The sequence below is a fragment of the Pleuronectes platessa genome, chromosome 6, assembly GCF_947347685.1.
Source record: "Pleuronectes platessa chromosome 6, fPlePla1.1, whole genome shotgun sequence".
NCBI lineage: Eukaryota > Metazoa > Chordata > Actinopteri > Pleuronectiformes > Pleuronectidae > Pleuronectes > Pleuronectes platessa.
The window spans coordinates 18026073-18041506 of record NC_070631.1 but is presented as its reverse complement, the minus strand read 5'-3'; the positions used below and the strand labels follow the sequence as shown (position 1 = coordinate 18041506).

At 39.8% G+C, this 15434-nt stretch overlaps 1 protein-coding gene across 1 annotated transcript in view; it reads right to left on the bottom strand.

Annotated features, from left to right (window-relative positions):
• Window positions 1-15141, bottom strand: part of cacna1db (calcium channel, voltage-dependent, L type, alpha 1D subunit, b) — a 70895-nt gene extending 55754 nt beyond the window's left edge. Inside the window, exons 1-3 of the mRNA XM_053423845.1 lie at window positions 15108-15141; window positions 11914-12379; window positions 10802-10907 (exon numbers count right to left, since the gene is read on the bottom strand). Coding sequence (XP_053279820.1) covers window positions 10802-10907; window positions 11914-12379; window positions 15108-15141 — 606 coding nt within the window. The remainder of the gene's footprint in view (window positions 1-10801; window positions 10908-11913; window positions 12380-15107) is intronic.
• Window positions 15142-15434: the final 293 nt, after the last annotated feature.

Below are 15434 nucleotides of genomic sequence, written 5' to 3'. Positions count from 1 at the left end.
TATACAATGCAGCAACAGGGCAAAACTAAGATAGTTGGATATCTCTTTTTTTACTATAAGTGTAAACATCTTCGAAGGTTCATTATGAAACTTTGATGTGACAAATTAGAATACAGCTAGAATAGATAACTAATGGGAAACACTGCTAACCCTAATGACATGGTAATCTTACCATGTCATTAGCCTTGTTGGAGGCATGTGCCCTCAGAGGGCCCTTCTATACCTTCACCAAGGAGGTTACCTTTTCATCTGCATACTTTGTTTGTTAGCAGGAATACGCAAAAGCTAATGGACAGATTACATGAAACTTATTGTAAGGATGTGATCTGGGTCAGGAAAGACGCCTCAGACAGTCTGAGATCGGTTGTTTTAGGATATTTTCATCGATTTCTCAGAGAAAAACTGAGGAACTGAAAAATAATCAGATATATTTAAGAGACTGGTTCATACAAAAATCTAGATCTAGTACATTTAAATGTGGTCTCATAAGGGGATTGTTGAGTTCTATTCCAGTTGCATGTGGAATTGAAATTATGAGAAACAAGGGTGACAGGTCTGCAATAGTATATCAAAGAAATGTCGTTTTTTGTAAAGTCTGGTTCATTTGAAGATTTTCAAACAGAAACACAACGACTCATGTTTTTTAATCCATGTTGGACATTATACCTTGCTCCGTTGCAACTTTATTGATGGTTAAGCAGCAGAGTTTGGCCTCTGCACTTTTCTGTTTGCCTCTTTGGGTTTTTCTATTTTTAGCCCTGGATATTCATAATCCCGGAGTCAAAAAAGCGAGAGAGGGCACAAATGCAGTCAAAACAGCCAACATTGGTCCTGGCTGACCACCAAAAGCTTTCTAATCCGAAGCTGGCATTAAGATCAACGACCATGACAGCTTCCGAGATCTGCCACAATATAAAACAGTCGTGTGTATGATGAACTGGCTTGGTAAGTGCAGGTAAATAATGCTAATGCACAGAATGCATACACATTGCAGCTGTTCAAACGTCAATTCAATTAGATGCTGAATCAGCATAACAGATTGACAGGAGCTCTCATTCAAAACAGAGAATTAGATAAAGAGATAAAAAAAACTTGTCCACCTCCTGTCTCCTTCATCCTTCCTCCCTCGCCCTCTTCTCTCTTTACTCTTCTCTTCATCTTCCTCCTGCTTTAATCCTTTTCTCCTCCTCTTTAATACTTCCCTCCCTTGTCCTGTCCTCATTCTCTTCTATCATCCTTGTGTCACCTACAGTCTTAACCTCCTCTCTTTCTTTTTGAACATGCTCTTACTATCTCCTCCTCTCTCTTCATGCACTCGTCTTCCACTCTCATGTCCTCTCTACTCTTTTCTCAATTTCCTGTTCTTCTCTTTCGCCTCTCAGTCTGCCTCTCCGCCTTTTTTCTCTGTTCTTTCTCTGTCCTGTCGAGAGCCTGCTCTTCAGATACTCCACAAGTCTCCATGGCCACAGTTGTCACGGCAGCAGACTTTGCTATATGTAAAACGGAGTGGAGGAGCAACACAAATGCACACAAATGAATACAAATGCACCATACTTATCAATAAACAGTATAGTTATTAGTCAGTGGAGCTGTGTCTAGCTAAAACAGTGGCCTTATTTATCTTAATGAATTAAGATCTAATCCAGTGTAACAGTGCATCTTGTGGAGGTGTTTGCACTCATTGACGCTCTACAGCATAGACAAATAAGATCAATTAGGATCAAGGTCAATAGTTATTAGTAATTTATGATTGCTTAGATTTAATTATAATATATATTTCATATTCATTATCATGACAAATATAGAAAATCTTTGACTTTATCATTCAAATTAAAACTTTACGGACTGTGAGAAACAGGAAACAAACGTCAGTGTCTCTTTTCAAAGTCAAGCAGCTCTTTTCTTGTGAACCCAGTTGCACGGTGGGGATCTGCAACCTGCTCATTAAATTTCATGTCCAGTACGACCGGATGTCCCAGTGGTACAGCTGGACACATACTATGTATGTTCAAGGCTACATTACAGCCCCTGTAAACACAACATGCTCCTTGTCCCACATGTTCAGAGAGTGCACAGTTTCAAAAGTGAATACAACAGTTTAAATTTGGTGCTATGAGAGGTTTATGTCTCTTCTAAAATAGAATCCATGTCTCTGGATCAGTCCATTATCATGTTCACTATATGTACAAGTTCACAATTTGATTTGTTCCTTAAATTAAATTTATCTGGAAAATGTAGATATTTTAAATATTTTATTTTTTATTCTGATTTGATATCCTGAACAGTAGTTAACAGTATAATATTTAAATGAGACATAAAAAGACGATTAAATCCCAGCCGACCTGGTAATCATAAACAAATTAATCAAGATTTTTTATATAACTTCTGTTTATGGGAAACTACCAAAACAAATGAGAATCGATCATACAGCAATGAGGCTGATCTGAAAATAGGGACAGCAAAGTAGAAGTAAAGTGTCAGGTAAAACAGACATGCTGCACATTTGTGCAGGTTCTTCCCTCACACAGCAAAGCATTCTGCTGTTTTGGAGAAAACTGTTGCAGCTACAAAGAGATTTAAGTTTTGATTTATCCCACGAGCCATAAACCTGCTCAGTTGTAACAGATAATCTCCTCATCACATTTCCTGGTCATTCAATTGGGTGCAACTTTCAACAACCATTATCTTTCAAGTTTAATACATTTGTCATTTGAACCATGAAGTCAAGTCAATCAAGACACGATAACAAGTGGATTAATGAATCATCGATATTAGAGTTATTAATAGATGAAGGGCATTCCAAATCTTCTTGTTGAAATAATTACATTTCTTCATATTTTATTCAATATTTGTCTATGTTATCTATTTATTTGGAACCGCATGAGGTCAAGTTCAGTTCTGTCTTGGGTCTTTTGATGAAAATCGAATTAGGTGTGCAGACAGCAATTTGTATGAAGTCCAGCAGAACAGGGCCTTTGGCCTGGTCTATAAGGTTTCTCATTCACCATAAATTCCCTGTGCACTGCTCTGTGGCTAATGTCTGAACAAAGTGTGGTTCAGGAATACAGATCTGAAAAACTAGTGTGTGAGTTTGTGAGTGTGTGAGTGTGTGCGTGGGTGGGTCCGTGTATGTCCCACATTCCCTGCAGTGTGTGGTCCCTGGGCCGTTGGGTGCTAAGCAGCGAGTCCAGCAGGACTCCTGACATCTGGGCATCAACTCACAGCCTAAAAACCTGTAAAGCCCCTGGGCTCCATTTAAATAAACACTTGCATAACCATCAGACATGCACACGTGTGTCTGTGGGGGGGTATTGTATATGGAATATTGGGGGGGAGTATATTGTTCATTGTTGTTCATTGTTCAGTAACATCAAACTAATTTTATTTTTGTAAGTATGAACATTGTAATTGTTTTATGTGCCCAAGTGGATACAAGCGTTGCTGCTGTAGTTATACAAAGTCTATATTTAATACATTATAATGATGAAGAGGAGTGACAGCACAGAGAGCCATGGAAATGACTCACAATGATGGGACTGCAATGTAATATAGCTATATGAGATGTTCTGAAGCTACTTTCACTGTGACTGTACGCACGAGGTTCTAAAATAAATATGATTCTTACGAAATCAATGTATACCTATGCATATATAATCAGACAGAAATGTTTTAGGCAAACCCACTGAATATGGCACATCATACTTCTATGCAACTATGCAAGAATCCGGCTGATGAGGGTTGATTGTCAGTATGGAGTTCAACCTGATGTATAACTGGGCCGAGTGACAGGTAGTGAATGGGCCAGTGATATGCCTGCTGACAACTGCACGCCCATCAAAGAGCACAGAGAGTTCTTCCTTCCTGTCAAGGACAGTACCAACTTTACGGATGTTTTTACAGGTCACCAAAGGGATGGTATTTCTCCGGGTGCTGCTAATGACCAGTCTGATTATGACAGATGGATAAATGTTTTTGTGCAAGAGAGATAGTGGAGGCAAAGAGCGCTGCACACAGCTCAACAATAAAGCAACTGTTCTAGGTAAATTTTTTTCAGGATATATTAAGTATTGAAAAAGGTGTAAAATGAAACTGTGGCAGGACAAAATTAAAATGGCAGGCCACCACAATCTGTATTCATGGAAAACACTGCAGAGACAAACAAACCACACTTTAAACAACACTGCAAACCCCCCCCCCCCACACACACACACACACACACACACACACACACGGTCTTGTGCTCTTTATCCAACCTACTCTCCATCGCTTTTCTGTATCTCTCCATCCATACAATCATTCTACCACCAGATCTTTAATGCTGCTAATTATTCACTTGTATGGGATGCTGGGTGAGAGGAAGCTCATAAGCCTTTTTGTGTAGGTTGTCACAGATATGCCACAGACAGATACATTTGTATCACTGTTAATAAATATAACAATAAACCTTTTAATGTGGCACTGCTATGAAAACACTTGTTAGATTAGAAGACAGAACCCAGTGAGGGATCAAAATGAGTATGTCATTAAGGTTAGAGGACGTGGTGTGGTTAAGGTCACAGAGCGATGTTGGTAATGGTTAAAAGAAACCTCACAGACCATCTTTTTAATCAAGAAGCGAGCAGCAACCTCCTTCTCCTCTCTCATTTGTACCCATCATAATTATACAGCCACCAAAGAGCCACCATAAATACCATTTTCCTATTTCCCCAGATTTTTTTTAACACTTTGATAATCAAAGTTTTGAAACTCTTTATTATGGTTAGAATTAGAAAACTACATAGAAAATCTAAAGTTGTATTGAGATGTGTTCCTCCATCTCCTGCGTGAAAGTCAAATTTCCAATACGCCCATTCACCACCTATTTAGGTCACTGCAGCACTGGCACTTAACATTTGGCATTGACTATAAATTATGAAGTGAACATGGGAAACTTTATTCAACATCCCATATGCATTAAGTATGGTGGCCACTAGAGCACACTAAGGAGACGTATGCAAATAGACACAACACATGTTTTGGTTGTGTTGTGAGTATTTGCAGCACATTTTTTAATTGCCAATATGAGTTGACAAATTGAAGAAGATGTGTTGTGTGTATTTGATAACTTTGTCTGAGGGACGTGTTGTTTTTTAATCACAAACTCAAACGCTCTAATGAGGAAACCCATCTCAGTCTCAAATATCCACCACTGCCTGTCCCTTTTACCTCTTAGCTTACCTCACACGTACACAAACAAAAACACACCGCATCCATGCTTCTCTATGCCTGATTGCTAACGAGAGAGCTTAACCTTACACACTCTACACTCACATCACACCTTCATCCTTCCTTACAAACACACAAATACGTATATCCATAAACATGCAAACAGAACAAAAAAGACAGACATACATTTAAACAAAATGGCAGCTGTGTGTGTGTGTGTGTGTGTGTGTGTGTGTGTGTGTGTGTGTGTGTGTTTGTGTGTGTGTGTGCCCTGAAGGCTGACAAGTTGCTAGGTCAACAACCAGTAGCAGGATGCCTTCAACTGATCACCAATGCGATTAATCAATCTCTCTCTTTCGCTCTCTCTATTATTTTTAAATATGGCAGACAAGTCATACCAATTCTGTTTCAAATGTCTGAAAAGATAATCACAATATTAATTAATGCAAGATGTAATACTTGCATTATTCATTTGTGGCTTAAATGTGATTTGAAATGTTGATCAAACCAAACAATTGATTCTCATAAATAGACTTTTTAAACGATTTATAGAATGATACGTTAAAAATAATCAATAATTAGTGACCTTAATAGAAAACACATTATTAGCCCAGTTGTGTAACACAATATCGATATGGACACATGATCAGACAATAACAATATAAAGTCACTCAGTCACTCAAGTCTATATTGTTTAATTCCTCAGCTCTCACTTCAAAACATCCATCAAGAAACCTCTGAGTCTACAGGCGCAGGCTGTGTGCATCTCCCTCTCCATCTTTCATTGCAACGCACACTTACAAACACAAACATGCAAAGAAGAAGTCACGCCCACACACACTCACGTGCTTGATGGAGTAGTGTGTTGCTTAGTGTGACTCTCATTTCCCTTCTGCTCTAAACCTTTAATCCCTGACAGAGAGAAATGACGCAACCTGACATTCTGTTCTCAGAATCCACACACACACACACACACACACACACACACACACACATGCACGTGCACAAACGCACAAACACGAAGAGAAACACAAACACATGCAACCCAAAAACCACACATCATGCATGAATGCAACAGCAACACATGCGCATGTACAGACTGTGTTGAGGTCATAGATACACACACAAACAGGCATAGGGAACTGTTTGAATAGATCCACACAGATACAGAAACACAAACTCACATATGTACAAACACACACAGACACACTTACACCACACAGTTTTGGCAGATGTATCATCCTCTAGGGAATGTTATAGTTGGCTTTCACCAAATCTCACTGATAAACAACATACATGTAGGAACATACTCACACACACTTACAACACACTCAGAAAACACACACAGAAAAGACTGAATAGACTCTCTCTGGTGCTGATGTTTGGATGAACCCTCCCACCTAATAGCATTCAGGTCTTATGATTGCTGTTATACAACCAACTCAAATATCTTTCTGAATCACATGGAAGAGAAACGACTTTATATTTGTGTTGATAAAAACACAGACAAACACAAACACACACAAACACACACACACATAATCTGGTGAGGTCTGAACGTATTCTGCTTTGTTCTTTGCCTTGATGTCATGACAATATCGAAACTCCCCTGCTGCAAAGTCTGCCTATGGTTTCAGTCATAAAATGATGTGGCTTGTTACCATGGTTTTAACTCCGATATCCAACCCTGCATTAGCCAAAAGATGATTTACCCTCTGATCTCTGACTCATGCTGTTCATGTGAAGACTCACCCACATGCAGTTAAAATGGAGTCCGATGATGAGGACAGAATTCAAACCCAACCAGTCGGGTAAACTGGGACAGCACACAGGATGACTTCAGTTTATGATACTCAGAGGACATTTCAGAATATAAAGAAATGAGATTAGAAAGTATTCATCTTTACATTTTCTTTGTCCACTTTTTACACTGCCAGTACTATCTATGACATTGTCTCATGCACTGTAGTACTAACAGGACACTATTAACCATCCCACCTACTCCTTTCACGTCATGCCAGATTTCTATATACGGAAGGTGTTCAGACAGAGCTGGGCAACGAATCAATATCTCTGTTCCATATGAGAAAAAGTTATATTAATCATGTGATGCAAAAATCTAAAAAAATATCTGTGACAGTGTGAAATCTAAAATAACTCTTAACTTGTCTTTTTTTAAATTACAATGTTCTGTGTTTTAATGAAAGACAGCAGGATTTATCAATACTTTGGATAGGCATTTGGTTTTGGTTATGTGATTTTATTTTCTTTGGCAGATAAAGTGTCATAATTATAATAGATGAAGCATTAGTGGTGATCAAGCCTAGAAAAGTGGTCTATAAATACACAGACACCAGACTATATACTGAATACAATGTCTTTTTATCTATTTTGTCACCACAAATCCTAAACTCTGACCTACAAATATATAGAATATGTTAAGAAAAGGTCCCTATTGGGTTAAATATATTATATCATATATTATATTATATTTTGACATATCAAATTAGATCTAAGACAGTATTATTGTTTCTATATGATGCCACCAAACTAACTCCACATGTCAGGATTCTCAGATAATCTGTAGATTTTTTGTGGATTTTTCCTATAATTTATTACTATTTAAAATAAACCTCAGTCCCATTTTTCATATCATGACACAATATTGTCTCCATCACTTGTCATAGGCTTAACTAAGCATATCCACTTTAACATACATACAGTACATGCTTTTAAGCCGTTCACTCTGACACACACAGAGACTGCACCTCTGACTCCATATGCTCATATAGCAGATTCATATAGGACTCTTATGAGATTATGAGCTGATCAGCAGTGTATGTTAGTCAGCGAGCGGCTAAAGGGGCTGTCATAAGTCTGCTAAATCACTAACCAGCTTAATGGGATATTAATCATTCTCCAGTCTGCACTGAAGAAGGGGGAAAAGAGAGAGATGGTGGGTTAAAACATATCAACATGAGCTGACAGTGATGTAAAATGTTGTTAAAATCAAATTACACCTTTTTTTTTGTTGGACACATTTCAGATAGAATCTGCCATTGAAAGTAAGATAATCAAGACTTTCTAATACCATGATTCACTTATCTATTTTTTAAGGTTCTTGAATGGAGTTGTCCTTGGATGTTAATGCTCATTCAGCTAAACTGCAGGGAAACATAATCCTGCATTACAACATTAGGGCCAATTATAATTTAGTTTTAAAAGAGTATGTTGCATATGATAAAAAAAATAATAATCAAGGGTAAATTGAAAGAAGATTAACCGGTTAAATCCAGGTTGAATTCTGATAATATAATAAATATATGCAGATCATACAGTATAAATGGTTATTTTACTGTTAACTGTGGGAATACCAAATCTAGGGTAACATATATTTAATTTAATTTGTGCATTGTTTTTATTAAAATTGATTACAAAGTATTTTTAATTGAAAGTTTTGTCGTATTGTCAGACCATTATAATACACAGACAGAGAGACAGACAGACAGACAGACAGACAGACAGACAGACAGACAGACAGATAGTTAGAGAGACAGACAGACAGACAGACAGACAGACAGACAGACAGACAGACAGACAGACAGATAGATAGATAGATAGATAGATAGATAGATAGATAGATAGATAGATAGACAGACAGACAGACAGACAGACAGACAGACAGACAGACAGACAGACAGACAGACAGTTAGAGAGACAGACAGACAGACAGACAGACAGACAGACAGACAGACAGACAGACAGACAGACAGATAGTTAGAGAGACAGACAGACAGACAGACAGACAGACAGACAGACAGACAGACAGACAGACAGACAGACAGACAGATAGATAGATAGACAGATAGATAGATAGATAGATAGATAGATAGATAGATAGATAGACAGATAGATAGATAGATAGATAGATAGATAGGTCACTGTACTAAATAGATTGCAGGTAGATAGAGTTAAAATCATGTCAGTCACATGACAGTGTTCATTAAAATCTCTCTATCAGTTGACCCTCCCACTCGTAAGCTCCCGCCCTACATCTCTCCGTTCATCCACCAATCCTCCCATCCATCCATCCAGCTCTCTTTCCCCCTCTCTCTCTGTAGCCTCCACTCATTTACTGTCGACTAATCCACTGCCCTGCTTAATCCCTCAACCTGGTCTCTCTCCCTCTCTCTCTCCCTCCCTCTCTCTTTCCAGCACAGATACACACGCACACTTACACACACTTTCTCAGGTCTACCACACACTCACACACATACTGTAATAGACATAATTTAACACACATACTCAAATATACAACACTTATCTCACAGACTCATCATGGGCAGGGACATATGTTTATTATTAAATATTTAATTAAATGAAGATGGAGAACTGGTGCTCAGTTAAAAAGGCCTGAAAGATCCAGGTTGAGAAAAACCTTTATAAACTGGTGTTAAATATATTTTGTGTTATTTCGACACCCAACATTTTTACACTGTTTTCGTGACATAAGTGTGTGTTTATGTTTATAATTACATTGATGTTCAAGAACACCTGCAAATTGAGCAGTGAGTGATGAACATAGACTTGACTATATGAATAATTCCTGTTAAAGGAACATTTCGTATTTCTGCATCCATCTCTCATTCACTCAACATACACGAACAAACACACACACAAACACACACACACACACACACACACACACACACACACACACACACAATTTAATGCTAAGAAGGTCCAATGCTAGCCTCCTAATGTTGGCACTGCATGATTAAATCAACGCTAAATGTACGCCTCTTTCGGCAATGCATGTAAGGGGAATTGTTATTCGGTCAAATCTATTGAATTCAGAAAAACAGGAGTTTCCCTTGTAAATATTTGTGATCTTTACTGAGTTAAATGTCATCACTATTATTCCAACAGTATAACACTTAAATAGTGTTATACTCTTGAATGTTTTATGTAATAAGATCCTAATTAAATGAATGAACGTGTGTGTGTACTGGTGTTTACGTGGGTCAACAAAACAATGAAACCCGACACATCCATCCAAATATTGCCAGGAAAGCCCTGTGACGCAACTCACACATCCAGCCAGTCCCACTCTTGCAAAGGTGTTTTCTGGCTTTTGTGTGTAATCTGGTTGATGACAAACCGCGGCACGAGCAGCAGCAGCAGTGCAGTTCGTGTGTGAGAAGCTCTTTCAACCTTTGCTGCACAACAAAGCAGGCAACATCAGGAGAACCACACACAGAGCAACTTAATATGCAAATGAACTGAATCGCTGACCTGTGTGTGGTAGAAAGCCGTTCTAGACAGAAGTTCTGCACACATTTAAATATGGAAATGGCTAAAACTGAGACAATGGGTTGGTTGCCAACTTGGGAAAACCAACTATTTAAGATGCATTTCCTTCAGACCGCTAACCAAACCCTTGAAATTCCTCTCACATGCTGATTCCAACCATCACACAACATATCCTGCTGTCGGGTGGAATTTACAACAAAGGGGATGTGTATACTCTGCAGTGTGGTTTAGATAATGATAACATCACCATAGCCGTGTTTCTGTATTTTCCAGTGCCACTCACCAGTTCTTGGTTGGTAGAATTGGAGTCGTCTCCAGGGAAGGGGATGTAGATGGCTAAGGCCACACAGTTGGCAAAGATAGACAGCAGTATAAAGATATCAAATGGTCTGGAAACAGACTGTTAAGGAACATGGTTACCTCAGAGAGACTGCAAAATGCTAAGTATCAGGATTTTTTTAACGGCTTTGTACACTTATTGATTTATTTGATAAGGTTGATGATATAAAGATCTTTTTTGAAATTCGTTAATTGTACAATTTTTTTCGGGTGAATTGGTTTATTATTGTGTGATAATAGATAAACATAAAATGTTTCCTATATGCTATAATTGTTTTTCCCTCTTTCACAAATCCTTGTTTAGTGATATCTACTAAAACTACTAAAAACCCCTAACCTCTTTTACCACCTTCTTAATATCCATGTCAAACAGCACTGAGAGAGTCTATAGAGGAGAGCCACTAAAATCAGTCAGATGGTAGAAATACACACCAGACTGAGACATTACAACAGATAGAATTTCCATAGAGATTTTCAAACCCTATTATCAAAAATATTGATTTTAGTCAGTTCCCAAGAAATTCACCTACGTGTCACATTGTTTCCTGTGTTGCTGTAAATAAACTGATGCTGTCATGGATCTGTCATAATCACTTCAGGGGTCACATGCGGACACAACGACAATTGGAAAGGCGATGATTATTTGCATGTTTTGCTTTTAACTGAACTTGTATTTTTTTATGACAAATATGACATTTCAAATTCATTTAAAATTGTATTTGGTTTCTGAAAATCCTTTCGTGACATTTCTTCTGGGTCCACTGTACTTATTCATCTGTTCATTCATCTGTCGGTCTCAATAAATAATTTAGTGATCAACCCAATCAAACATCGAATTTAACCTTCTATAGATCAGGTATAGCACTTGCAGTTTACACAGCACGTCCATTATGTCAAAGGAGTTATGGTTCATTATTTCACTGACTGATAAAGTTATACGTTATTTCAATAACTCTGAAAATAAACTGTCCGTATACAAACACAATGCATTCAGACACCCAAACATCTACCTTACATCCATTTAACCAGAGCCTCAGTCTTAAGGATAAAGGATACTTCCACTCCACCAGGCTGATGCAGGCCCGGCGAATCGGGTTGTTGAGGGTGAGGCAGAACAGAGCTCTGGGTGGCCTGCTGTTGGTAGATCCTCCTTGTTTTTTGCTTTTGGCGTACTGCTGCCTCTTCCTCTGCGCCAGTGAGCCTACAGGAGCTGGACCAGTGGTGCAAACTGAGGGCCGTGAGTCCGTGTCAGGCTTTGCAGAGTCGCCCTGTGCTTGGCGAGCAGCACTAATGGCGGCGTGCCAAGCGAGGACTGGGCTGACACTGGTGTCAGTGCCAACGTGACCCTGATTGCCACTGTTAACCCCAAGGAGGCCATAAGAGGTGCCGACTGGCTTGCCGGTGCTGGCCGGAGCCTGCAGTTGCTCTGGTGGATGGAGCTGGTGCAGGCGGGTGTTGCTTTCCGACCAGAGGGCCGAGGCAGTGGAGGGAGTGGTCGTTTTGTTGCTGGCATACTGTGCCCCTGGAGGGAGAGGGCGAGGAAATAGAGACAAGATTTTGAGGCTGTAAGAGAGAGTTTAAACAAAACGGGGGAGAATAGTCACATGGCAGCTATTCCGCTTTCTGTTTTTCATTTCTGAGAGTACATAAGTGCAAGAATTTCAACATAAAGAGCTTTGATAGGGGTTTGCATGTACTTATTAAATATTTAATTTTAACTAAAAAGACATTTTAAATTAAGAACTGTCAAAGAATTTCAGATGAGGCAGAGGACGAACGGTGAGAGAGAGAGAGAGAGAGAGAGAGAGAGAGAGAGAGAGAGAGAGAGAGAGAGAGAGAGAGAGAGAGAGAGAGAGAGAGCCTGTGTGGATGAGTGAGAGTTTCATTAAAATCAATGCAAAGCTCCAGTGAAAAAGACACTTTGGTTCACAGCAGCTCTACAGCAGAGTCTGATCAGGGTGTCACTGCCACAGCTAACCCACATCACATGTCAGAAGAAGCTCCCACACAGTGATGAAAACAAATCATCAGAGGTATATTTTAAGAGTACAGATCGAGTGAAAAAGTCAGCCTGATAAAAAAAAAACGGAGATATCTATAAACGACATAACCACAAATCCAAAATGTCACGTCTGATGATAATAATAATAATAACGATAATAATAATAATACAATTAAGGATGACCACCACAGTCTGTGTGCTGTCTCTGAGATGAGGTTATGTGTGTGAGGAGTGAGACCTGCTGGGTGTCGCACATCTGTCACACGACGCTTCATAACAACTGTTCACGACTTTAGTTTGACCCGGGTCCTCCTTTTAAACGGATCAGCGTTTGTTTGGACCAATTCTTCACAGTGACAACCGAGGCTATGACCCAAAAACTAACGGGATTCATTTGAAAAGTTCGATTAGCGTCACATTGTCCAGGACGCATGATGCAAAGCAGCCTCCACAGTTTGTCACATGGCCAAAAAGCAATCACTTGACCATAATAACAAAATAAATACTGTCGACCATTTTTATTTTTGGAGAAGAATAGTCGCAACTCGCTTCCCAGTGGATTTGATTTGAAGTGATGTCATTACTTCCATGGAGCAGCGCTCACAATGTCAATACTGAATCTAATCACTGGAATAAGTTGGAAAAGGGACTCAGCAGACTAAGGACAGTTGCAGATAACAGAATAGAACAGAATAGAATAGAATAGAATAGAATAGGCCGACATCAGGGAATACATCACACAGGCGCTCTCGCCCCCTCGCGCAGCGCTCCAACTCTGCTCCTGCGCTCCACGCACGGTCTTTACCTCCACACTGTTCATCTGCTTCTTGCATCCTCGCATCCACATTGAAACAATCCGCTTTAAACCCAACTCATAGCTGGAGACACCGTCCGGAGGTGCGGTCGACGCGCGAGCCCGAGCCGAGCCGTCAGCCTGAATCATGAGATGTTTCCCGAGCGCAGCGGACCCTGAGAGGAGCGCCAAACATTTTCGCCACATCCGGGTGCCTGTCCGCAGACACACGGCGGATCCGAGGAGGACAGCAGCCGTCAGTCCACTGCTGTCTGTCAATGACTCCGCTCACTGTGTCACTGTGTCCGGGGATGGACTCATACAGGTTGGAGCGACTGTGGCTGCTGGAGTCACTCGCGCACGCAGCTATCCTTATTAGGACTATGCATTGACTTCCATTCACTGTGGACAGCCGAACCAAAACCGTGTCCCGAAGCGTAACCATAGTTACTACTTGCCTAACCCGTACCTTAACTTAACTTAACCTCACCTTTAAAAATGTGTTCATGTTCAAAATGAATGATTTACTATGTTTGTTGTCCCCAGAACATGGGTGATACCAGGACCAAACAAAAACACACACACTTTAGTAAGAACAATCATTGCTGTGATGCACTCCCTAGACTCTAACTTACCTTTAATAACAATAACCCTAACCTGAGCCTAATTCTAAACCTGAAACCAATTCTTAATCCTCAAACAGTCAATTTAAAAGTGGGCCACAAACTGCCTAAACTACTGTCCTCACTTTTCCGAAATGTCCTCACTCCGTAAAGGCTCTAGGCTGAAAATTGACCTCTTCTGAAAAAGTATACACATACACATATGATTTGTAAATGCACCTGCCTTTCAGGAAACTTCCTAGATCAGCTCAATCATCAAAATGACTTTTGTCTCAAATGCTTAAAGAAAAGTGCTTAAGAATGGTGATTTGTGCTTTCAAACACATTCAAAAAATGAAAAACTTCAATGGTATATGCTATATAACTTGAGCACTGTCGAAACAAGAATACACATATGGCTACTGACAAACAGCTAGTGAAGCCAACAAGGAGTCATATGTTGGTAATCAGGTGTAATTGCTTAAATTGTATTAATGATGTTTGCATTAAGAAGGATGTGACACAAACACACAGAGAGACGCACACACAAATTAAAGTTGCAGCTCCCAAAGCTTGGCCCTGAAATGTAGCCTTAGACTAAAACTTTAAAAACAACATTTAGAGCCATCGCCTGTTCGGGCCAGCAGCATGCTGGCTATTGAATCTGTTTTCTACCATGATTTAGATCAGTGTCAGACTTAAATCATGACAAAATCCATAATGATTTCAATCAAGGCAGCTTGGACTTTCTCCTGACAGGGAGGTTTCCGGATCTTAGGAAAACAGCGAGTCTCATCCGATCCCTCCAGTTAAGCTACTAAAGAGTCTCGGTCCTCCAGCTCTTTGGACTTACCCCTCAGGGCTCTTCCCCTTATAATGAACGGCATTCTGTCACCTGGCTCTTCTCTGGGGCCTCATCTCGCCGTTTTCTGCCCTCACTCCGCAGCGGTTCGAGAGGAAATGAGTTCCCGGGAGCTGTGCTGGAAGGTTACCAGGGATAGGATTACCTGCGCCTGTATAAAGGATAACAGTTTCACGGCAGGGCGTAATCCTCGGGATTATAATCCCAATGTTCCCTCAGTGGCAGGTAAAGCAGTCAGCTGCAGCTCAACTGGACCAAATAATAAACAATCAGAGAATTGTACGCTATGTCTCTTTCCCAGAAGTTTACATATGATGG